General features: G+C 43.9%; 1 protein-coding gene across 1 annotated transcript in view; it reads right to left on the reverse strand.

Moving 5' to 3' along the window:
• Nucleotides 1-18,987, reverse strand: part of ppip5k1a (diphosphoinositol pentakisphosphate kinase 1a) — a 47,290-nt gene extending 28,303 nt beyond the window's left edge. Inside the window, 9 exon segments of the mRNA XM_045209605.1 lie at nt 1,400-1,521; nt 2,152-2,313; nt 2,502-2,603; nt 5,327-5,481; nt 10,744-10,829; nt 11,342-11,432; nt 13,480-13,675; nt 13,986-14,585; nt 18,902-18,987. Of these exon segments, the coding sequence (XP_045065540.1) occupies nt 1,400-1,521; nt 2,152-2,313; nt 2,502-2,603; nt 5,327-5,481; nt 10,744-10,829; nt 11,342-11,432; nt 13,480-13,675; nt 13,986-14,141 (1,070 nt within the window). The 5' untranslated portion in view covers nt 14,142-14,585; nt 18,902-18,987.
• Nucleotides 18,988-26,847: the final 7,860 nt, after the last annotated feature.

A 26,847-nucleotide genomic window follows, 5' to 3' on the forward strand; every position in this document is an offset into this window, starting at 1 on the left:
ATCTTCTGACAGATACATAGCTTCCATGTAACTAGTGAGATAATGACAATAGTAAGTAATATAAAGTACAATTTCTTTCCCCTACCAGCACTGACTTTGATGATAGTTACTTTAATGAGGAAAAATGTACTTACTCTGACTGAGATATGTGGTTGTCCCACCTAGATATCTTAAGATGAATGCACTAACTGTATGTCGCTCTGGATAAAAGCATCTGCTAAATGACTAAAATGTAGGGTATGAATCCGGTTAGTATTCATACCCTTGATTCAAACCCTTGAAATGATTCAGGATCAGCTGTCCCAAACAAAGCCCTAGGTTACCTTTAATCAGTTTGTGCTGAACTGGACTAGTTGTTATGGGCTTACAGAAGGGGGGTGGCCAATCTTGATACTGGAGGGTGCCAGACAGTATGTGCACGTTTTTGTTACAACCCAGCACTAAACTCAAATAACCAGTCTTCAACAAAGACCACAATTAGTCTAATCAACTACAGCAGGGGTGGAACTGAAGTCTGCAAACTGAAGTCTGCCCCTCTTGGACCAGGAGTCAGAACACTATGCCCCACCTCTTGGACCAGGAGTCAGAACACTATGCCCCCCCCTCTTGGACCAGGAGTCAGAACACTATGTCCCCCCTCTTGGACCAGGAGTCAGAACACTATGCCCCCCCTCTTGGACCAGGAGTCAGAACACTATGCCCTCCCTCTTGGACCAGGAGTCAGAACACTATGCCCCCCCTCTTGGACCAGGAGTCAGAACACTATGCCCTCCCTCTTGGACCAGGAGTCAGAACACTATGCCCCCAGGAGCAGAACACTATGCCCCCCTCTTGGACCAGGAGTCAGAACACTATGCCCTCCCTCTTGGACCAGGAGTCAGAACACTATGTCCCCCCCACCCCCCTCTTGGACCAGGAGTCAGAACACTATGCCCTCCCTCTTGGACCAGGAGTCAGAACACTATGCCCCCCTCTTGGACCAGGAGTCAGAACACTATGCCCCCCTCTTGGACCAGGAGTCAGAACACTATGCCCCCCTCTTGGACCAGGAGTCAGAACACTATGCCCCACCTCTTGGACCAGGAGTCAGAACACTATGCCCCCCTCTTGGACCAGGAGTCAGAACACTATGCCCCCCTCTTGGACCAGGAGTCAGAACACTATGCCCCCCCTCTTGGACCAGGAGTCAGAACACTATGCCCCCCTCTTGGACCAGGAGTCAGAACACTATGCCCCACCTCTTGGACCAGGAGTCAGAACACTATGTCCCCCCTCTTGGACCAGGAGTCAGAACACTATGTCCCCCCTCTTGGACCAGGAGTCAGAACTGGCATACCCTGGCATAATGTAACCCTACGAAAATACAATATGACCGAAACAGCCCTCTGGCACATCGTACCCCAGGATCTTGGCACAGTCGTCGTAGTACTTCATGGAGTTCTTGACGAAGCTGAAGCCGTTGACGTCGCAGACGTAGGAGTGACCGTTGGCTCGGAGAAGGTCAAAGCCACACACGGTTTGCTGCAGCAGGAAAAAGAGTCTGAGTCAGATAGGGATGACATGCAGTGTAATTGGGGGTGGTATTATGGAGAATATCGATCAGGGGAAGAGGGGGAAGATTTACTTCTTGAGTTTGTGTTTGTTGATTCTCCTTTATATGACCTTAGTCTTTGACACACACACCCACAGCCTCCGTTCTGTTTTCTCTTGTCACTTCACTTATCAAAGTGATCGATCAGCTTGATTGTGCACTCAACAGCCTGCCTGGAGCTACAGTGAGTCAGACCTGGGTTCAAATAGTTTAAGTCCTTGCTTTAGCCTGCCTGGGGTGCTAGGTGGGTGGGGTTTCTACTTTTGGGACTTTTCTATTGTTTCCATTGCAACAGGCAAGCACAATCAAGCACAGCTAGGGTATCTAAAATAGTATTTGAACCCAGGTCTGCACTGTGTACCGGCTCATCAAATAGAAGAGAGGAAAATCAATGACAATTCCAAATCGACCCGTAGCCCCTACCCAGAGGCACCTGGTGTAGATTTTATCCAGAGCAGCAAACAGTTCACACCTATCGGCTAGTCAGCACCATGTGGGAATCGAACCCACAACCTTGGTGTTACCAGCACCATGCTGCAACCAACTGAGGCATAACTGACCTTGAATGCCAGGCAGACCTTGCGGGCCACCAGTTTCTCCATGGCGGTGAGCATGACGGGGTAGCGGATCTCCTTCCCCTCGCTGTCTCTCTCCACCTTCCCGTCCAGGGCAGGAGACTTCCGGGCCTCAGCGTGGGCATAGTCAGGCCCCACCGTATACACCTGAGGACACACACACACGGAGAGATTTAATACACCAAGAGGTGCAGGGACACAGGCAACACACACACAAGATAAACACACATGTGGGTGTCTGTGCACTCACATAAGACACACACAAACAAACATGCATAGATACAGTCAGATAAACAGAAATACAGACAGACTGACAAACACACACACACACACACCTTAACGTCCGTGCCATCCGTTGGCATGAACTCTTCGTAGATGTAGGAGCCAGTCTTCCTCACGTTGCTCTCTGGTGAGTACACACTGCTCCGGCTCCCGATCTACAGGACAGAGAGGCAACAGCGTTAGAACTGAGAGAACTATGTACTAACTCTCTACTGTTCTCTACAGCAGTGCTTCCCAAACTCCTTTAGCTCTGTGATCAACCGAAAGTTGTTGGTGTGAACCACCAACTAAACAACCGACCAATCGTTCTACAACTCAGAATAAAACCGTGCACCAGTAGATGCCCAGTAGACTAAACACTTGGGAAACACTGCTCTTCAAATGATAGGATTACATTAGGACTGACTGAACGTCCACCATCCTACTCAACTGTAACCAGAGTCAAAGAGACTAGGGTTCATTCATAGGTACACAGTATGCAGTGTTGAACATCGCTTATGATCTATTCCATTTAAGAGGAAGAACGGTTGTTGCATGAACACTTACAGCAGCTTACTGCAGTCGACTGGGATTGAGAGGGATGCTAATAACGCTTGTGATAAAATCAGCTATTGGGATCGAATGGTAATAAAACCTGACAAAAAAATACATTGGCCCATTTTATGACAGGTTAAAAACAGTCCAGAAAGCCCTCTGAGAACATGAGGTAAGATCACACTGAATAAACAGACTAGGAGGCAACTAGAATTTCAATGAGCTGTTGAATATTTGGAGGACCATATATTAATATTGTAGGGTGAAGTTGCCCCTAGACGCTGATATTGGATCAGTTTTGCATTTCTCCCACTAATGGTTACGGTTAGGATTGGGAGAGGGGAAGTTGATCCTAGATCTGTACCTAGATGATGTTTCACCTCAGAGCCTGTTAATAGAGCAGGAGGTAGGCCTAGCGGTTGTCATAATCAGGCAACTGGTGTGTACAGTTAACCACATACATATAGAATATGGAACATATAGGGCCAATTTCCCAAATACAGATGAAGCCTAGTCCTGGGGTCAATTCATTAGTTGCACACCGTAGCAAAACATTTTGGATAACGTTTTGAAACGAAAACGAGAGGTTGGTCTCTCCCAGTTTCGTTCCATTCGCGTCTGTTTGGTTCCGTTTGGTTCCTAGTGAATACATGCTTGGATTAAAAAGTGCTTGCTTTTTAGTCCAGGACTAGGCTTCATCTGTATCTGGGAAACTGCCCGATAAAATATAGCTAGATATAGAAAACATAATAGTTGACTGAAAGTATCACAGTTCAGACAGTATTTATACAACTGTGAGGGCCAGGTTACTACATGTTAAGCCCTTTATCTACCGCCCCAGAGTCAGATGAACTCATGGATACCATTTTTATGTCTCTACATCCAGTATGAAGGAAGTTAGAGAGAGTTTTGCGACACAACGCTAACCCCCTAGCATGCTGGCAGTTACCATAGACTTCCAGTCATTGCGCTAACTCTTGTTAGCAATTTCCTTCAAACTGCACGCAAGAGACATCCATTTTTTTTATCCACGAGTTCATCTGACTCTAGGGAACTAGATAAAGGGCTTCATTGCCAAAATCTTGAAGTCTCCCTTTAAGAATGTTATGACTAAAGACACAAAAAACTAATCTTAAGATCTTATCCTCATCTTTACTTTACCTTTAGTTATATCATCTATGTGTTATACCGTCTTGGCAGTAGCATAGCAGGTGTTAAGTCTAAAGTATCCGGACCATCTGTCCGATCAGAAACTAACAGGTTCCTTTTCTTTGTTTGAGAACACTGCTGTAGTATAGTCATGGTTGTTCTCCTCCCTCTGTCAGAACAGGAGGTCTACATCCCAAATGGCACCCTGCTCCCCTATGTAGTGTACTACAGGGGCCCATAGGGCTCTGGTCATAAGCATCGCACTATATAGGGCATAGGGTGCCATTTGGGACGCAACCTAGATAAAAAGTAGGCTGGGTCTACACTTGACAGTTCATGCAGCTTTTGTATTCTGATCATAGAGTTCTGATCATGGAATGCTACACCTACATTTAAATGTGTCTACTGTGTCCACATTGCGTCTGGATTGCCCTTTCCCGCGGTTTATATTCAAATGCGTGTATGCATTCTTCAAACGGTGGAACAGGCTAAATCTTATAACAACACAACAACAACTGGATGGCAGTAGCCAACTACTGTAGCTAACCTCTAACTAACCAGCAAGCAAAGTTAAAAGGATTGCAAAGAGGTTAGCATAACTCTATCCAAACCCAAAATATGTTTTCTAAATAAGCCAGCCTTTAAGAAGCCAGCAAACAAGTTCCTCACACGCTAAGAACGCAATTCCTCCAACGTTTAATGAAAAAAAGTTGCCTCTCGCTCCCAAAACACACCATTTCTGGAGACCTGTGGGTGGACTGACGTCGCCCACTGTATGCGCTTTCTATAGCCTGATTGCGTCCAGACTGAGGAGAAATCCACACACAATGCATCCCTGACCAACTCCTGAAGAGGGTCAGCCAGATCTGAACACAATCTGACCACACAACCACCTGTCTTTTCAATGCGATCTTCGTAATCTGATAGCAGAAGTTGCATGTCAAGTGTAAACACAGCCCTAATGTCATCGTGTTCTTGCCTTGTTGACGAGCCCAGCCAGAGTGAGTGCCTGGTGTAGCTTCACCTTCTATTTCAGTACCCTTAATGTGCTTTAGAATAAGTGCCATTATGGCTATGAGGAGGCTGAGGGAGAAAGAAGCCTGGTCAAAAAGCTACCCCACGGCCCTTCCCATGTGGGTTAGACAGAGCAACGGATTGGGGTCATTCTTTAAGGTGTTACGGATCAAAATGTGACCTTTCTAAAGAGGCGCTGGCTTCCCCCTCCCGCTGAGGTGGGGTAGTAGATGTAGACGTTGTGGTCTTCAGCACAGACGGGTTTCTCCACGAAGGGTTTAGGGAAAACCTCCCCATTCACCTCCACATGGTCTTCTCCCTCTACCAGGTTACACTCTGGGGAAGACACAAATACAGGGTTGTATTTAGTAGTGCACACCGGAGCAAAATGTTATGCAACAGAAAACGTTTTACAGCAAAACGTAGTTTCTTATTGGACAAGTTCAGGTTGGCCCTTTTCGCGTCGGCCCATTTTCTTCCGTTTGGTTTGTAGTGAATACGAACCAGGTACATTGTCAGTTCATCGTCAGTTTATCGTCATATTCAGACAATGGTCAGCCCTTTCAACAGTAAATAGTAACAGTATGATTCAACCAGTTGAACCTGTACATTACATAGAGTGTCCCTGTTTCAAAAACGGACAATTACGTCTTATAATACCTTTGACAGTCCGTACAACCCTGCCCTCATTCACTGAGCAGTGTTGTTTTATCAACATTCTCAAAGTATCATGGCAAGCAAACTAAATATTTGGCAGACTGAATTCCCTGAGGAAATCAGAGTCCTAATGTTAGAAACAAACAGCCGGTCACCCAGAGTCACGCATTTACTCTTCAAGCTACAGCACACAGTATTTTACATAAAGCAGGTTCTTAAAGGACCATTGAGTTGAGTCTGCTTCGGGTTCTTTTTTTGCCATTGAAATTCAAGTATCATGATACTGCATCATGAAAACACTAACTGACAGCTTAACCTTCACTAAGAAAGGGTTGTAACATTTTAGAAGCATTAGACCACAACCTTGATACTGTTTGACATCTAAGTTTGAACATTAGACTATTTTGATGTAACATCTACTGTCCCTACTAGCATGACTTCTAAACTGTAAATTGAGGTCGCTATTCTACGGACATCACACCCATCAGGGATGAGGAAGACATAACCCATTTAGTGAACTCTACCTTGCGGGATTGTGTTCAACCAGAGATATTAAAAGGGAAAATGGATGGCCTCCAAGTCACGTCACCGCACTCAGATATATCACAGTATGCTCAGACCCTAAGACACACTCACTCAGTCACTCACAACTGCTCCTCATTAACTGCTATATTTACCACAGGGTAAACCAAGTCAGCGTCGCAAATGGCACCCTATTCCCTATACAGTGCACTACTTTTGACCAGAGCCCATAGGGATGAAGGGAATAGGGTGCCATTTGGGACGCAAGCCAATACTGCCTTGGATTGACTGCCTTGGGAGGATGTCGGAAAAAGGCTTGAGAAGTCTGTCTGGCGTTTGTTTATACCCAAAACAGGGAAAAACCGAGACCTCACTGGAAAGTGGTTTTATTGTTTCTCTGACTATAACCAGGTTTCCATCCGAGTAAAGAAGACGTCGGATAAAATATGTCACCACAGGCCTGATGGAAACAGCTAATTTGTTGGTACATTTTTCAAATGTCGACAAAACAAGATTCGCTAGACAAAGTAGGATATTTGTGTGTCTGTAAAATGTATTATGCGAGAAATGGCAGTGGAAACACCTTTATGCGCAAATATATAATAACCATCATATCAAAGTAAACTTGGAGTCACACGATGATATGTTATGTGGTCCTCCCGCTACGACTAGGGAAAGCATGCAGTTTATTAGGCTACAGATGAAATAAGTTATGATGACCTTCACTGGGTGGTGAAAGTGCACGGTGATGAGCTTAATGCTCCTTTCCAATAAATACCCGCACTGTATCTGTAAGCTGTTGGCTAGAGCGTACGTGCAAAGTCCAGAGCGGGCACATTCGCTATATAATGTAATTTATTTTGTGACAAAGCGATCAGAAAATGGAAACCCATTTACTTGTATTTTTTTATTCGATACATGGGAATTTAACTGCAAACGGTTTTTTTTATGTGCACTACGTCATAAGGCACAGCTTTCTATCTGCAACAAGAACATTGGTGGGAAAACATGCATATTGTTTTTATGCAGATTAAATATTCACATGAAAATCCGTCGCCAATTGGATGGAAACCTAGCATATAATCACATCTGGGCTAGGTTGAATAGGGGAACGTTGCAGAAATATATTTCAGAAATAGAGCTTACGTGATTCCTTATTCTACATGTCAGAGAGGCATGTTTGTTCGATGTGATATACAGTGGGGAAAAAAAGTATTTAGTCAGCCACCAATTGTGCAAGTTCTCCCACTTAAAAAGATGAGAGAGGCCTGTAATTTTCATCATAGGTACACGTCAACTATGACAGACAAATTGAGGAGAAAAAATCCAGAAAATCACATTGTAGGATTTTTTATGAATTTATTTGCAAATTATGGTGGAAAATAAGTATTTGGTCACCAACAAACAAGCAAGATTTCTGGCTCTCACAGACCTATAACTTCTTCTTTAAGAGGCTCCTCTGTCCTCCACTCGTTACCTGTATTAATGGCACCTGTTTGAACTTGTTATCAGTATAAAAGACACCTGTCCACAACCTCAAACAGTCACACTCCAAACTCCACTATGGCCAAGACCAAAGAGCTGTCAAAGGACACCAGAAACAAAATTGTAGACATGCACCAGGCTGGGAAGACTGAATCTGCAATAGGTAAGCAGCTTGGTTTGAAGAAATCAACTGTGGGAGCAATTATTAGGAAATGGAAGACATACAAGACCACTGATAATCTCCCTCGATCTGGGGCTCCACGCAAGATCTCACCCTGTGGGGTCAAAATGATCACAAGAACGGTGAGCAAAATCCCAGAACCACACGGTGGGACCTAGTGAATGACCTGCAGAGAGCTGGGACCAAAGTAACAAAGCCTACCATCAGTAACACACTACGCCGCCAGGGACTCAAATCCTGCAGTGCCAGACGTGTCCCCCTGCTTAAGCCAGTACATGTCCAGGCCCGTCTGAAGTTTGCTAGAGTGCATTTGGATGATCCAGAAGAGGATTGGGAGAATGTCATATGGTCAGATGAAACCAAAATAGAACTTTTTGGTAAAAACTCAACTCGTCGTGTTTGGAGGACAAAGAATGCTGAGTTGCATCCAAAGAACACCATACCTACTGTGAAGCATGGGGGTGGAAACATCATGCTTTAGGGCTGTTTTTCTGCAAAGGGACCAGGGCGACTGATCCGTGTAAAGTGAAGAATGAATGGGGCCATGTATCGTGAGATTTTGAGTGAAAACCTCCTTCCATCAGCAAGGGCATTGAAGATGAAACGTGGCTGGGTCTTTCAGCATGACAATGATCCCAAACACACCGCCCGGGCAACGAAGGAGTGGCTTCGTAAGAAGCATTTCAAGGTCCTGGAGTGGCCTAGCCAGTCTCCAGATCTCAACCCCATAGAAAATCTTTGGAGGGAGTTGAAAGTCCGTGTTGCCCAGCGACAGCCCCAAAACATCACTGCTTTAGAGGAGATCTGCATGGAGGAATGGGCCAAAATACCAGCAACAGTGTGTGAAAACCTTGTGAAGACTTACAGAAAACGTTTGACCTGTGTCATTGCCAACAAAGGGTATATAACAAAGTATTGAGAAACTTTTGTTATTGACCAAATACTTATTTTCCACAATAATTTGCAAATAAATTCATAAAAAATCCTACAATGTGATTTTCTGGATTTTTTTTACATACATGGCCCCATTCATTCTTTCCTTTACACGGATCAGTCGTCCTGGTCCCTTTGCAGAATAACAGTCCCAAAGCATGATGTTTCCACCCCCATGCTTCACAGTAGGTATGGTGTTCTTTGGATGCAACTCAGCATTCTTTGTCCTCCAAACACGACGAGTTGAGTTTTTACCAAAAAGTTCTATTTTGGTTTCATCTGACCATATGACATTCTCCCAATCCTCTTCTGGATCATCCAAATGCACTCTAGCAAACTTCAGACGGGCCTGGACATGTACTGGCTTAAGCAGGGGGACACGTCTGCACTGCAGGATTTGAGTCCCTGGCGGCGTAGTGTGTTACTGATGGTAGGCTTTGTTACTTTGGTCCCAGCTCTCTGCAGGTCATTCACTAGATCCCACCGTGTGGTTCTGGGATTTTTGCTCACCGTTCTTGTGATCATTTTGACCCCACATGGTGAGATCTTGCGTGGAGCCCCAGATCGAGGGAGATTATCAGTGGTCTTGTATGTCTTCCATTTCCTAATAATTGCTCCCACAGTTGATTTCTTCAAACCAAGCTGCTTACCTATTGCAGATTCAGTCTTCCCAGCCTGGTGCATGTCTACAATTTTGTTTCTGGTGTTCTTTGACAGCTCTTTGGTCTTGGCCATAGTGGAGTTTGGAGTGTGACTGTTTGAGGTTGTGGACAGGTGTCTTTTATACTGATAACAAGTTCAAACAGGTGCCATTAATACAGGTAACGAGTGGAGGACAGAGGAGCCTCTTAAAGAAGAAGTTACAGGTCTGTGAGAGCCAGAAATCCTGCTTGTTTGTAGGTGACCAAATACTTATTTTCCACCATAATTTGCAAATAAATTCATAAAAAATCCTACAATGTGATTTTCTGGATTTTCTTTCCTCAATTTGTCTGTCATAGTTGACGTGTACCTATGATGAAAATTACAGGCCTCTCTCATCTTTTTAAGTGGGAGAACTTGCACAATTGGTGGCTGACTAAATACTTTTTTCCCCCACTGTATAGTAGAAGTTCCTGAGGAGAATTCAACACTATGTAAGTAGTGAGCAATACTCCCTGCCTAAGAAGCACAGGGGTCAATACACACTGCCTAAGAAGCACAGGGGTCAATACTCCCTACCTAAGAAGCACAGGGGTCAATACACACTCCCTAAGAAGCACAGGGGTCAATACTCCCTGCCTAAGAAGCACAGGGGTCAATACTCCCTGCCTAAGATGCACAGGGGTCAATACTCCTTGCCTAAGAAGCACAGGGGTCAGACGCACAGGGGTCAAGTCTGGGACATTCAAAACAGTGAGTCAATTGGGTGGGGGGGGTCTACTCAATATAAGGAAGGTGTTCTTAATGTTTTATACACTCAGTGTATGCATTTCTATCATAACGTTCTACAACATTGTGCCCTGCTGAACACGCCCAGTTGTCTTGGAACCTAATGACTGATTCCCACTATAGGGCTGATAAGAACTGTACTGGCTCAGTTATTTTCTTTTCACATTGTCCTTTCTAACACAGTTCTAGCAAATGCTGTGGATGGATAACCAGGCCACTCCAGTACAGCTTGGCTTGGCTCAGTAATGTGAAAAGGATACAAGTAAGTGATTTGACTGGGGTTTAAGAGTGACCAGAAAGGCATAGGACCAGTAGAGGCGACAGGGACAGAATATTGACCATTCCTAATGGGAACGCCAACGCATGACCTTTGGGGAGCGCACACTGACCGTCTGGTTTATCTGGGTCGCGGTTCAGCACAGCGTAGCGGGGTAGATCGATGCCTTCCTGCTGCAGGATACGATACACCTCCCTCCTACAAAACAGACAACACACAACATTCAGCATTCAACAGAGAGATAGTCAGCCATCTCACTTAACGTCAACGCTGTATATCTAAGATCGCACAAATCACCATGTGACACCAGTGCCACCAATGCTGGTCACACACCACCACCAGTAATTCTTGAATTTATAATAACAATACAACATCATACGGTCATGACTTCATCAATATAAAACACATAAACTGTCCTTATTCCACATAAGCCCTCCAGAATAGCCCAGTATTAACCATGAGGCTCTGTGATAACTACACACATCTATACAGTATGATAGGGTTGTCACGATACATGGCAAATATGGCAAATATTCTGTCCTATTGCTTGGATAATAAACACGTGACTCTGGGTGATAGAATAAGTCTGTTTGTTTCCAACATTAGGACCGTTTTCCTCATGAAATGAAGTTTGCTTCTTGTTTTATTAGCTTGCCATGATACTGTTGTCATGACAACCCTACAGTATGCATCTCCGGCGCTGGTTGTACCTGTCCTGTATGTAGTACTGTGTGTTCAGGTCATTGATGAGCAGCGGGTTTCGGAGTTTGGCGTAGCTCACAGCCTTGTCCAGCGGGAATCCTACAAATTCAAATGCAATAACAATTGTTAGCCAATCCTATACGCAGACTACGCAGTGTGTGCAAACTTTGCCAGGGTCAAGAATGGGACACATTAATGGAGTAAGACAAGTGAAAGTAATTTAAATTAATGCAGTCCAGTGGGCAAACATTGCTCAACTGGGTTTCTCTTCAACATTTTGTAAAAATAAATGGTAGCAAATGTAGTCACCTATTAGTCTAAACAGGCTGTTGTTGTGTCAGACAGAATTACTCATGCTGGGTTGAAGAGGAGTAATGCTGTCACAGTGTGGTACGAGAAAGGGCTGTCTTTTGTGTGTGTGTGTGTGTGTGTGTGTGTGTGTGTGTGTGAGAGAGATGTAGTAGCATGTGACTGTTTAAATACAGTACCAGTCAAAAATGTGGACACACCTACTCATTCCAGGGTTTTTCTTTATTTTTACATTGTAGAATAATAGTGAAGACATCAAAACTATGAAATAACACATATGGAATCATGTAGTAACCAAATAAGTGTTAAACAAATCAAAATATATTTTATATGAGATTTTTCAAATAGCCACCCCTTGCCTTGATGACAACTTTGCACACTCTTGGCATTCTCTCAACCAGCTTCATGAGGTAGTCACCTGGAATGCATTTCAATTAACAGGTGTGCTTTCTTCAAAGTTAATTTGTGGAATTTCTTTCCTTCTTAATGCGTTTGAGCCAATCAGTTGTGTTGTGACAAGGTAGGGGGGTATACAGAAGATAGCCCTATTTTGTAAAATACCAAGTCCATATTATGGCAAGAACAGCTCAAATAAGCAAAGAGAAACGACAGTCCGTTATTACTTTAAGACATGAAGGTCAGTTAATACGGAACATTTCAAGAACTTTGAAAGTTTCTTCAAGTGCAGTCGCAAAAACCATCAAGCGCTATGATGAAACTGGCTCTCATGAGGACCGCAACAGGAATGGAAGACCCACAGTTACCTCTGCTGCAGAGGATAAGTTCATTAGAGTTACCAGCCTCAGAAATTGCAGCCCAAATAAATGCTTCACAGAGTTCAAAGTAACAGACACATCTCAACATCAACTGTTCAGAGGGGACTGTGTGAATCAGGCCTTCATGGTCGAATTTCTGCAAAGAAACCACTACTAAAGGACACCAATAAGAAGAAGAGACCTGCTTGGGCCAAGAAACACGAGTAATTGACATTAGACCGGTGGAAATTTGTCCTTTGGTCTGGAGTCCAAATTGGAGATTTTTGGTTCCAACCGCCGTGTCTTTGTGAGACGCGGTGTTGGTAATCGGATAATCTCTGCATGTGTAGTTCCCACAGTAAAGCATGGAGGAGGTGTGATGGTGTGGGGGTACTTTGCTGGTGACACTGTGTGTGATTTATTTAGAATTCAAGGCACATTCAAGGCATTCTGCAGCGATACGCCATCCCATCTGGTTTGGGCTTATTGGGACTATCATTTGTTTTTCAACATGACAATGACTCAACACACCTCCAGGCTGTGTAAGGGCTATTTGACCAAGAAGGAGAGTGATGGAGTGCTGCATCAGATGACCTGGCCTCCACAATCCCACGACCTCAACACAATTGAGATGGTTTGGGATGAGTCGGACCGCAGAGTGAAGGAAAAACAGCCAAAAAGTGCTCAGCATATGTGGGAAATCCTTCAAGACTGTTGGAAAAGCATTTCAGGTGAAGCTGGTTGAGAGAATGCCAAGAGTGTGCAAAGCTGTCATAAAGGCAAAGGCTGGCTATCTGAAGAATCTCAAATATAAAATATATTTGGATTTGTTTAACACTTTTTTGGTTACTACATGATTCCATATGTGTTTTTCATAGCTGTGATGTCTTCACTATTATTCTACAATGTAGAAAATAGTGAAAATAAAGAAAAACCCTTGAATTAGTAGGTGTGTCCAAAGTTTTGACTGGTACTATATGTGTAATCACTTTTTTGAGTATAGAATAATGGGTGTGGTAAATAAGTTGAATACAGTGCTTTCATCAGTGAACAGAGTTGGTGTTTGTGTCTGTGTGTTCCACCTTTGGAGTGGAAGGAGACGAGGCAGTCACACAGCGGCCATTTGTCCACAGGCTCGTTAAGAATGACGTCCTCGGGGAAGATGACCACAGTGATGTACTCAAACCTGCACAGCCGCTCCAGGATCTGGGTCATGGGCTTAGACTTGGACTTCTTCATCATGGAACAGATCCCCACCACGATCTGTCGCTCCGGGGGCTGAGAGGGAGGGAGGGAGGGAGATCACTTTAATAAGTTAGGCTACTTTATCTATTGCCGACACAGTCTTGTGTAGCTTTACAATTAGTCAACCGACTGGAAAAACTGACAGTTGAATAGTCTCATGTCTTCCATGATCTTGTGCTGTGGAATTAGCCCTAATATCTGTAGCCTCCATTGTGATGGTATCTAATAGTAATGGCGGTTACCATATCAGGGCTAGTTGTCTAATGTACTTTCATGCGGGTGATTCATATGACATCATGAGGCCTGATGTAATCTTGTGTTGTCTCGTCTCAAGCGGTCTCACCGAGTCTGCGTCCTCGTCGTCCTCGTACAGCTCCATGTCTGTCCTCATGCTACAGCCGTCGTAGTCCTCCAGGCCCTCGCTCTCATCGTCCTCGCAGCCCACGAAGAATCTGGGAGCGCCGCGCTGGCTCTCGCCCGGGCTGGCGGGCTCTGACATCACAGTCCTCGGCAGCAGCCCTCAGCGTTCCGCCGCGCCATCGCACACCAACACACCGCCGCCGATGGGGGCGCACGGGGCCTAGGAGCTGATCGGGTGGCGACTCTCCAGTGACGAGGAGGGCTAAGCTACTCTGTGGGGTGGGGTTTAGGTGAGGAAGGGAAGGAAGGGGATACAAGAGCTGGTCCTGGGGAAGGGGGCAGCTGTTCAGGGTTAAGTTGTTTTGGGTGTGTGACAGACTATGCTAGTAGTAGTGGTGGTGGTGTTGTTGTTTCTGGGGTGAGGTTGCTGAGGCCTCATTCTTTATTCAGCGGTTAAAGATCTCATGTTTCTGGCCTGGCCTGGGGCTGGACTCCTTGGGTGGCCTCAGGGCTAGTAGGGGTAGATCCAACTATAATGGAACCACAGCCCATTCCTCTATGCTTGTCCAAGATCGACAGAGTCCTAGAAAGGAAACAAACACAGAGATTATAGAGGATATTCAATAGCCCATAGGATTCCCAACAGCCTTCATTGCATCCATGTTACGACGGGGGGCCTAGAGGCCCAGTTCCATACTGATAATTGCTCTGTAAAACTGGACACCGCGTCCGACGCCCCTGAGTGTGACCAAGCTCATCTGTTAGAGCACACAGCCGTGGCGTGAGGGAGCGTTGATTCCCCCCCAAACACTAAATGTTACACCGCCTGCCCTGACATCAGCAAAACCCTGCAATCAGGGGTTGGAAAACCTCAGGAAGAACACGTCTGTTGTATGTGTTGTGTGGAAGACTTTACATCAGCGCTGAACTGTGGTCGCAGGTTGGTGACCCGTGACAGAGCAGCACTGGCCTACATCGCCGATCACTAAGCTCTCGGTTAGCTGTTACCACTCATTACAACCTGCCATGTCATACATATCGAGCCAGTGGTTTCCCATGAGGAGAGCTGTTATTCACGGACGGTTGCTAACATTCTGTGCCTGGATGAGTATTAGAGAATAGCCTAGGCAGGCTACTTCAAAAACAAATTACTGCACAAAAGTATCTTACATGCCCGGACAACAAAAAAGCTAGGGAAGAAAATGGAGAAGCCTAAAACGTGATTAACTACAATATAGGCACTAGGTAGAGGAGGAACTGCAGAGGAGAGTGTAGAACCAGTCAAGTCCAATTATTCTACCTACTTGAACAATGCTGCTTTAAATTCACATCATAGAGAGGCAGAAATGTCAACACAAAATCCTGTATTTGCCAACACTTACTAAATGAAAGCTAGGCACAAACAGAACACTGCTGTTTGATATATGCCCCCAGCTCCCATACAAAGCTCAATTCTGCTGAGGGTGTGAAAGTAGCTAACGTCCATGATACAGTAGTTAAAAACATTAGCCATCATTACTAATGGTAGGCTAGATAGCATTCCAGTGATTATTAGCCTAGTCACTATAGGGCTGTAGTACAAAGCTCAAAGGACAATTTAGGCTATCCAGTAATGGCACAGTTAGGCATTCAACAGCAGGGTACGTATAGACTACAATACATCTCATATCCAATTCTAACCACCCACCACATATATGTTTGAGTTTTGGTCATTCCAACAGAGGTCATTCAAAAATAGCTTAACCATATAGGCCTAGGCTAGAATCTAACATTAAAATCATAATGAGAGTTGATTCACCTTCACAAATCCATCTATCTGCAAAACAAAGTAAGCCAGTCAAGCTGAGAGGGGGAGGTACCTTTAGAATTATTTATTTCTATTAATGATCTCTCACTAGCACACACCAGTCTTGATCTGTCAACCATGGAGGACAGTCAGTAACATACATGGCATCAAATAGTATTAGATTAAAACCTGGGTAAACATAAGGAAAATCCCTTTTACGTCTTGGCACGCAGTTTATTTAAAGTAAACTCTTTCCATGGTTAATTTAAGGGGATTACACAGGGCTTTGGATCTGGAGTTTAACTCCATTAAACCTGTTCCCTCAGCGCTGCAGGGGCAGCATAAGGTGAGAGCTATTGGTTTCTCTTGGGCCATTAGGCTACACTGGCTAACAGTAAGATTCATATCAGACACTGACAAATAGGTTTCATGTATTTCTGCGTCGAATGAATGGACAGGTAGATGCTATCCAATACAGTGGAAATGATATGAAAAAGAATCTCTGCTAATTCTGTTTTTTCTTGTTCTATATCAATGTCAGGTAACCAAAGCACGTACCAATTCACTAGCTAAATATAAAAACAATCTCTAATGTTGCCGAGTAGATGGCTGCACAGTGAACACCAGCCCTATAAATAGTACGCCAAATTCTAGCCCAAGATGTACTCTTAAGGAGCCTATCGTTACATTAGTCCTACAGGTCCAAGGAAGGCTCCATCTAAACATAAATCGATTCTCTATTGCGATACGGTTGTAGAAACACAAAGCCCTTTACTTTCATATCACATCAAAATAACTAAAAAAAAAATGCAAAATACACACTTGCTGTACACTGTTTTAACCGGCTATATCACAGTCGCAGCAGACAGTATTTTTCAGTGACAACACGTTTCTAGCAGCCTTCTTCGTTCCACACAGGTGTTTGGAGCATGCTAGATCGCTAATTAGTACAGATGGTCCCTCTGTCTTCCGTAAATACATGCTGTAATATGGTGATATGTCCATGTGGGAACACTAACCCTAACCCTATAAAAAGGTGTGTATCAATTTAACGTTTAGTTTTTAGAAAACTGTTTCTTGCTAATATGAAAGTGAAGATATGCTTCAAAAACCGTACTGCAAGCGATGCGTGGTCATGTTCAGACAGAGTAGGGGCTCTTAACAAAACTCCCCATACAGAAGGGTCTTCGTCCAATGACTTGTGTAATGTAATGGAACTGAGAGTGATGATCAAGGGCTAGCCAAATTCATCATAATAAAACATTTACATATGGTATTTTCTTAATGAATTAATGTTGATTAAAACATAAATAAAAATGATAATATCCAAATGTATATGTTTGTTAATGAATTTGGCATACTATTTATAGGGCTAAGTGAACACGCACAATTCCATCCTGCATTGACTTGAGGTGAACCGAGTAGTCGTGAACAGACCAGTCCAGCGGTAATTCATCAAATCAATATTATACACTATATATACAAAAGTATGCGGACAACCCTTCAAATTAGTTGATTCGGCCATTTCAGCCACACCCATTGCTGACAGGTGTATAAAATCGAGCAAAGACATGCAATCTGCATAGACAAACATTGGCAGTAGAATGGCCTTACTGAAGAGCTCAGTGACTTTCAACGTGGCACCGTCATAGGATGCCACCTTTCCAACAGGTAGGTTAGTCTAATTTCTGCCCTGCTAGAGCTGCCCCGGTCAACTGTAAGTGCTGTTATTGTGAAGTGGAAACATCTAGGAAAAACAAAGGCTCAGCCACGAAGTGGTAGGCCACACAAACTCACAGAACGGGACCACAGTGCTGAAGCGCATAGAAATCGTCTGTCCTCAGTTGCAACACTCACTACCGAGTTCGAAACTGCCTCTGGAAGCAACGTCAGCACAATAACTGTTCATCAGGAGGTTAATGAAATAGGTTTCCATGGCCGAGCAGCCACACACAAGCCTAAGATCACCATGCGCAATGCCAAGCGTTGGCTGGAGTGGTGTAAAGCTCGCCACCATTGGACTCTGGAGCAGTGGAAACGCGTTCTCTGGAGTGATGAATCACGCTTCACCGTCTGGCAGTCCGATGGACAAATCTGGACGGAGAATCTGGGTTTGGTGGATGCCAGGAGAATGCTACCTGCGTTCTGGAGCTGTTTTTCATGTTTCGGGCTAGGCCCCTTAGTTCCAGTGAAGGGAAATTTTAATGCTACAGCATACAATTACATTCTAAGCGATTTTGTGCTTCCAACTTTGTGGGGAACAGTTTGGGGAAGGCACTTTCCTGTTTCAGCAGGACAATGCCCCCGTGCACAAAGCGAGGTCTATACAGAAATGGTTTGTTGAGATCGGTGTGGAAGAACTTCACTGGCCTGCACAGAGCCCTGACCTCAACCTCATCAAACACCTTTGGGTTTAATTGGAATGCAGAGCCAGGCCTAATTGCTCAATATCAGTGCCCGACCTCACTAATGCTCGTGGCTAAATAGAAGCAAGTCCCTGCAGCAATGTTCCAACATGTAGTGGAAAGCCTTCCCAGAAGAGTGGAGGCTGTTATAGCAGCAAAGGGAGAACCAGCTCCATATTAATGTCCATGATTTTGGAATGAGATGTTAGAAGAGCAGGTGACCATACTTTTGGTCATGTAGTGTATCGAGATGTTGATTGTCCTATTCTTTATAAAGCCCTGATATGTCGTGTCAACAACATGAGTGTTGCACGTCAGCCCTCGTCCACAGGACAAGGAGAGGAGACTCACATTGTTGTCGGCATCAAAACCATGATCATAACTGGCTAGTGAATAAATCAGCAAGCTAGGTTAGCTAGCTATGTAGCTAGCTAGTTTATCCTAAGACCTCGAATAAGAATATAGTTAGTTAGCTTAAATAACAAATCAATAATAAGCAATACAATTAACATTATTGGCGTCATAGCTAGCTATGTTTCCATACCCGGCTGTAACGTTACTAACAAACAACGCTACTAACTAGCTATGTAAACAAGTCTATTCGTGAAAAAAAAAATTTGTACCAAATGCACCCCATGATTCAGCTAGCTAATACTCACTATATCAGAAATATAACTGTACATGATAATTAAGCAACCAGTTACTTACGAAGTGGCTAGATAACGTTGTTAACGTCTCTTCGCTTCTTTCCCCCTTGACAGCTTGCAAGTGCTACCACACTTGCTTTTCCTTCATCTTCTTCGATTAGGTTTAACGGCGGTTGGCATCCAATAAATGTTGCATTACCGCCACCTACTAGACTGGAGTATAACTCCCTTATACTTTGCACCACACACACTAAATAAAATAAATTATAATAATAATAAAACATTTAAAACACCACCCTACTCCACTGTTTAAATCTATTTAGTCCTACCTCAGGCCAACAGCCTGAAAGGATGGGACACCACTACTTAACACACCCTGTAACTCTTCTGACGTCAAGTCTCGCACACCCAAACACCTCTCTGCCTCTCTGCAGCTGCCACCACAACCTCAATTTTCTGCGACTTACGTTCCATCCCTGCAGTACAGTTGATAACCATTGCTATAAATACTAAAAATCCAATCTTACTGAAACATATCACCTGTTGGCCTATCCCTCTGTACTGGTACAGATCTACTACTCACACCACTCCTCTCAGGATCCCTCCCCCTTGACCCATCTTCCTCTACTTTTCTTCACTGCCTCAGCATGTCAACTTCTGCACTACTCTAACCCTGGAAACCTTAACCTGCCTCTCTCGCACCGGACATTTCTAATCCCCAGCCCCATGGGCACCCCTACAATTAACACATATCACTACTTTCCTGAATGCTACACATTCCTTTGTCTCTTGCCCTTCTGCACACTTTTCACACCTAGGAACCTCCCATCTACACACTGCTGCCACATGCCCATAAGCTTGACACCTGTAACAACGTAATGTATTCTGCACAAAAGCTCGTACAGGATAATTTATATATCCTAACATCACTTTGTCGGGCAAAGACTCAACATCAAAACTCAAAAGAACAGACAATGACTCTTCCGCACCAAACGACGAGTATCACAAACACCGGGAATCTTCCCCTTCAGTTGGTCAACTTTCATATTTACTGCTAGCCCAGTAATCACTCCTTTCAATGGCGCCCTTTTCTTGAGAGCAAAACAATTCACATCTCTTGCCCCCATTCGTTTAACACTCAGTGCCTGCTCCCTCTGACCAGCAGAAACACAAACAATTATCACAAGACCACTTCTGGTTACTTTCAACGATTCCACAGCACCCAACTCTGTTTTCACCCAGCCTGAAACCACAAATGGATCAGCCAAAAGGCAAGGGTCTACTTGCTTTTCCCAAGTGGTTGTAGACTAAAATATCAATATAGAATGTAACCAATAGAATTGCAGAGATTGCTCATCAGGACACGCCCAGAGAAGCATATGAACTAATGGCGAAAGACCGATGAGTTTGCATCATTGGTTGAGTTCGTTTTGCATGGCCCTGTGCCCCCCTGAGCAGAGTTTACACATTTTAGAACCTTCCATTGGTCCTTAAGTGAAATCGCCACTCACCCGGGGCACCGGGCCATGCAAAACGAACTTGCCCTTTTTTTTAATAATCCGACCTGGTCCAAAAACAATTCGTAGTTGATTTTTGAGTCATCACAATGTATTTAAAGTTCATGCATTTAACAACGTCTCAACACATTTTACAGGAATTTTTTTTTGTAATTCATAAATCAAAAACAAGAAACAACAGAGAAATCAAAAACAGAGAAACTGCAGAGAGACAGCATTGACACAAAAACAGACAACTTCACGGGTAATATAAGGGATGTATAAGGGTTAGGGGGTCAAGACAGAGTACAGGGGTAATACATGGGGTTTAGACAAATAGGACAGTAAAACATTGGGGAGTCCAGTAGGGCAGGAGTGACAGTGAGTCCAGTTACAGCCAGGAGGAAAGGTGGAGGGATCACAGGGTAGCACCACAGGATGGATGGAGAGTGGATGAAGAATGGATGGTTCACATAGTATGGTGCTTGGTCACAGGGGAAGCAGCCAGGCGGTGAGGGGGGCGGGTCAGTGGGTGGACCGGGTGGATCCGGGGCTCACAGGCCCGTGGCCTGAAAAGGTGGGAATAGTGGGGAAAGCAGGGAGTTAAGGAAGCAATACAGACATTAATACAGACATAAACATACATGACAAGTACAGTGAGGGAAAAAATTATTTGATCCCCTGCTAATTTTGTACGTTTGCCCACTGACAAAGAAATGATCAGTCTATAATTTTAATGGTAGGTTTATTTGAACAGTGAGAGACAGAATAACAACAAAAAAATCCAGAAAAACGCATGTCAAAAATGTTATAAATTGATTTGCATTTTAATGAGGGAAATAAGTATTTGACCCCTCTCAATCAGAAAGATTTCTGGCTCCCAGGTGTCTTTTATACAGGTAACGAGCTGAGATTAGGAGCACACTCTTAAAGGGAGTGCTCCTAATCTCAGTTTGTTACCTGTATAAAAGACACCTGTCCACAGAAGCAATCAATCAATCAGATTCCAAACTCTCCACCATGGCCAAGACCAAAGAGCTCTCCAAGGATGTCAGGGACAAGATTGTAGACCTACACAAGGCTGGAATGGGCTACAAGACCATCGGCAAGCAGCTTGGTGAGAAGGTGACAACAGTTGGTCAATCTCCCTCGGCCTGGGGCTCCATGCAAGATCTCACCTCGTGGAGTTGCAATGATCATGAGAACGGTGAGGAATCAGCCTATAACTACACGGGAGGATCTTGTCAATGATCTCAAGGCAGCTGGGACCATAGTCACCAAGAAAACAATTGGTAACACACTACGCCGTGAAGGACTGAAATCCTGCAGCGCTCGCAAGGTCCCCCTGCTCAAGAAAGCACATATACAGGGCCGTCTGAAGTTTGCCAATGAACATCTGAATGATTCAGAGGAGAACTGGGTGAAAGTGTTGTGGTCAGATGAGACCAAAATGGAGCTCTTTGGCATCAACTCAACTCGCCGTGTTTGGAGGAGGAGGAATGCTGCCTATGACCCCAAGAACACCATCCCCACCGTCAAACATGGAGGTGGAAACATTATGCTTTGGGGATGTTTTTCTGCTAAGGGGACAGGACAACTTCACCGCATCAAAGGGACGATGGACGGGGCCATGTACCATCAAATCTTGGGTGAGAACCTCCTTCCCTCAGCCAGGGCATTGAAAATGGTTTGTGGTGGGTATTCCAGCATGACAATGACCCAAAACACACGGCCAAGGCAACAAAGGAGTGGCTCAAGAAGAAGCGCATTAAGGTCCTGGAGTGGCCTAGCCAGTCTCCAGACCATAATCCCATAGAAAATCTGTGGAGGGAGCTGAAGGTTCGAGTTGCCAAACGTCAGCCTCGAAACCTTAATGACTTGGAGAAGATCTGCAAAGAGGAGTGGGACAAAATCCCTCCTGAGATGTGTGCAAACCTGACCTCGATCAACATTTGTCTCTAGGCGCCTAAGAAGAATATGATGGTCAATATTCCCCTTATAAATCAAATCACATTTTATTGGTAGCATACACATATTTTGCAGATGTTATTGCAGGTGCAGCGAAATTGCTCATGTTTTTAGCTCCAACAATGCATTATACCTAACAATAAAAAAACAATACACACAAATCCAAAACATTTAGAAATTGAGAAATAGATCAGAGCAGAGTAACCAAATGGTGTAAACTCCACTGGCTGAGACCTTGGGCCAGGCTAGGTGTATAGCAAGCATTCGCCGCTCCACATGGCCAGTTCCTCCATTACTACAAACACCTATAGAACGACCTAGGTAAAAAGAGCCGTTCCAGTCCCACTGCTTTCTTCCAAAGAAGCTAAACATGTTGGGACAGAGATCTCTAGCTGTCAAAGTCATACAATCAAAATCATGCACGTGCTGTGGTTGTTTTTTAAAGTCTTTGTCTATCTCTTTTTTTCTCACACTTTTTTGGTACCACTGTACAATAAGGTCACCTTTGTGAAAAGATCCAAATGATTGTTTCAACCATGTTATAGTGTTTGTTTACAATTACATTGTTTACAAACAGTGGGGAAAAAAGGTTATATTTTGGGTTCAGATGACATTTATAAGTTATATTCTTCAAGAATAAATGGCTATATGTCAATAATTTAAAAGTAAAAAAAAAAAGGATGTAGTAATCACAGATTGCCCCTTTAAGTTGAAGTACTGTGAGAGGGTTTTGTGCCTGCAGGAACAGTCATGTATGCTCTTTTACATAATAGTGTAGGTTAGCAGCAAATATAAACTGATATCACAATATGCCTTGCTTATATCGATATGAAACATCAATATCACACCGAATTATGGATATTGGTGCCCACCATTCATTATGAATGGTTAATCATTTGTAAATGCATTATAAACCATTAATAAATGGTTATACAACATTGGTGAGAACAGTGAGATAGCAAAACAATTAAAAATAAATGTTGTATTGTCACACACTAGATAGGTGCAGTAAAATGTGTTGTTTTACAGGGTCAGCCATAGCAGTACAGAGCCCCTGGAGCAAATTAGGGTTAAGTGCTTTGACAAAGCTGGTCAGTGCTTGCCAAATAGTGACCGAGTATTTAGGCCTACCTCTAGTTATTAGCCGTTTATAAATGCACTTGCAAATGTTTATAAGATTAACCCTTATGTATCATCATGCAACCTTATTTTCAAATGGTTGCACAGTTGAAGAATAGTTATTTTCCTGGTTGATGCTCTCAAACATCCCGATCATATACACATTCTCATTGTGCCCGTATTTGTACGACGTGTCTACACTGGCACTAAAATATTTATCTTGCCTGTCAAATGTGTCCTCATTGGGCCGATAACCAAATTTCCCAGTATCTCGCTGTAAACTTTGAAGAAAAAGTTTACAGGAGGCTGAAGAAATTCGGCTTGGCCCCTAAGACCCTCACAAACTTTTACAGATGCACAATTGAGAACATCCTGTCGGACTGTATCACCGGTACAGCAACTGCACCGCCCGCAACCGCAGGGCTCTCCAGAGGGTGGTGCGGTCTGCCCAACACATCACCGGGGGCACACTGCCCGCCCTCCATGACACCTACAGCACCCGATGTCACAGGAAGGCCAAAAAGATAATCAAGGACATCAACCACCCGAGCTATGGCCTGTTCACCCCGCTATCATCCAGATAGCGAGGTCAGTACATGTGCATCAAAACTGGGACAAAGAGATTGAAAAACAGCTTCTATCTCATGGCCATCAGACTGTTAAATAGCCATCACTAGCCCATTAGAGGCTAGCTGGCTACCACCCTGTTACTCCACCCTGCACCTTAGAGGCTGCTTCCATATGTACATAGACATGGAATAATAATAATAATAATAATATGCCATTTAGCAGACGCTTTTATCCAAAGCGACTTACAGTCATGCGTGCATACATTTTTTGTGTATGGGTGGTCCCGGGGATCGACCCCACTACCTTGGCGTTACAAGCGCCGTGCTCTACCAGCTGAGCTACAGAGGACCACATCACTGGTTTTTTAAATAATGGAACACTAGTCACTTTAATAGTGTTTACATACTGTTTTACTCATTTCATATGTACATACTGTATTCTACTGTATTTTAGTCAATGTCACTGTGACATTGCTCGTCCTAATATTTATATATTTCTTAATTCCATTCTTTTACTTTTAGATTTGTGTGTATTGTTGTGAATTGTTAGATACTACTGCACTGTTGGAGCTAGGGACACAAGCATTTCGCTACACCCACAATAACATCTGCTAAATATGTGTATGTGACCAATACAATTTGATTTGATCAGTCATGGGTATAATCCCTGGATGACTGGGGAGTGATAACTGGGGTGGGGTTGAGTGTTAATAAGGTGGATCAACTGATGTTGGGGACCCCAGTTTCTGTGATGCACTCTGTTTGGTGCGATGCAGACCCAGTGGTGAGCGTGAGACTGAGGAGACCCTGTCTGATCTTTTGAGTTTTGATGCAGAGTGTTTGCCAGATCAAGTCATGCTAGGGTATATAAGTTATCCTGTGAGAGCTTTTGTTCTGAACCCACTACAGTGTTTCAGGTGTCAAGTTTATGGTCATGTTCCAGCAGTTTGTAGGGGGGAGATTCTGAGGTGTGAGAAGTGTGCAGGAGGACATGGGACAAAAGAGTGTGTCGTTTTGGTGGAAAAAGGAGTGTTTCAATTGTGGGGATGGCCATGTTGCTGGGGATCAGAAATATCCTGTGACAAGTGACACAGATTGAAGTTTCCATGGTGAGAGCAGTGCAGAAAGTGTAATATGCTGAGGCAGTGAGGAACATAGAGGATGGTGGGCAAAGGGTGAGAGAGCCTGAGAGGATCCCTGTGAGTAGTAGGCCAGTACAGAGTGACCCGAACAGTTTGTGCTTTAGTAAGGTTGGCTTCTTGCCGTTTATTTCTATGGTTATTCATTGTACTGCCCAGATGAAAAGGAGATCCCAGAACATTGAAATGGTAGTCGCAGCAGCAGATACGTTTTTGGGTATCAGAGATTTTAGTACAGAAGAACTACAGGGGGTTTTGAGAGAAGAGGTTCCAGCCTCCCAGGCCAATGGCCTGGAGGAGATTCTGTTGTGGCTAAAGTAGTGGGAAGGGGTGGTAGGGTGTGTTGGGGAAAGTGTTATATATACTGAACAAAAATATATAAACGCAACATGCAACAATTTCAAATTTTACTGAGTTACACTTTAAATAAGGAAATCAGTCTTGAGACATCTGTGGCACTGTGTTGTGTGGCAAAACTGCACATTTTAGAGTGGCCTTTTATTGTCCCCAGCACAAGGTGCACCTGTGTAATGATCATGCTGTTTAATCAGCTTCTTGATATGCCACACCTTTCAGTGGATAGATTATCTAGGCAAAGGAGAAATGCTCACTAACAGGGATGTAAACAAATGCGTGCACAATTGGAGAGAAATAAGCTTTTTGTGCATATGGAACGTTTCAAGGATTCTTTATTTCAGCTCATGAAACATGGGACCAACACTTTACATGTTGCGTTTATATTTTTGTTCAGTGTACAGTCGTGGTCAAAAGTTTTGAGAATGACACAAGTATTGGTCTTCACAAAGTTCGCTGCTTCAGTGTTATGAGATATTTTTGTCAGATGTTACTATGGTATACTGAAGTATAATTACAAGCATTCCATAAGTCAAAGGCTTTTATTGACAATTACATTAAGTTTATGCAAAGAGTCAATATTTGCAGCGTTGACCCTTCTTTTTCAAGACCTCTGCAATCCGCCCTGGCATGCTGTCAATTAACTTCTGGGCCACATCCTGACTGATGGCAGCCCATTCTTGCATAATCAACGCTTGGAGTTTGTCAGAATGTGTGGGTTTTTGTTTGTCCACGCGCCTCTTAAGGATTGACCACAAGTTCTCAATGGGATTAAGGTCTGGGGAGTTTCCTGGCCATGGACCCAAAATGTCAATGTTTTGTTCACCGAGCCACTTAGTTATCACTTTTGCCTTATGGCAAGGTGCTCCATCATGCTGGAAAAGGCATAGGTCATCACCAAACTGTTCTTGGATGGTTGGGAGAAGTTGCTCTCGGAGGATGTGTTGGTACCATTCTTTATTCATGGCTGTGTTCTTAGGCAAAATTGTGAGTGAACCCACTCCCTTGGCTGAGAAGCAACCCCACACATGAATGGTCTCAGAATGCTTTACTGTTGGCATGACACAGGACTGATGGTAGCGCTCACCTTGTCTTCTCTGGACAAGGTGTTTTCCGGATGCCCCAAACAATCGGAAAGGGGATTCATCAGAGAAAATGACTTTACCCCAGTCCTCAGCAGTCCAATCCCTTTACCTTTTTCAGAATATCAGTTCTGTCCCTGATGTTTTTCCTGGAGAGAAGTGAAGAGAAGCTTCTTTGCTGCCCTTCTTGACACCAGGCCATCCTCCAAAAGTATTTGCCTCACTGTGCATGCAGATGCACTCACACCTGCCTGCTGCCATTCCTGAGCAAGCTCTGCAC

This window comes from Coregonus clupeaformis, chromosome 30 (genome assembly GCF_020615455.1).
Source record: "Coregonus clupeaformis isolate EN_2021a chromosome 30, ASM2061545v1, whole genome shotgun sequence".
Lineage (NCBI taxonomy): Eukaryota > Metazoa > Chordata > Actinopteri > Salmoniformes > Salmonidae > Coregonus > Coregonus clupeaformis.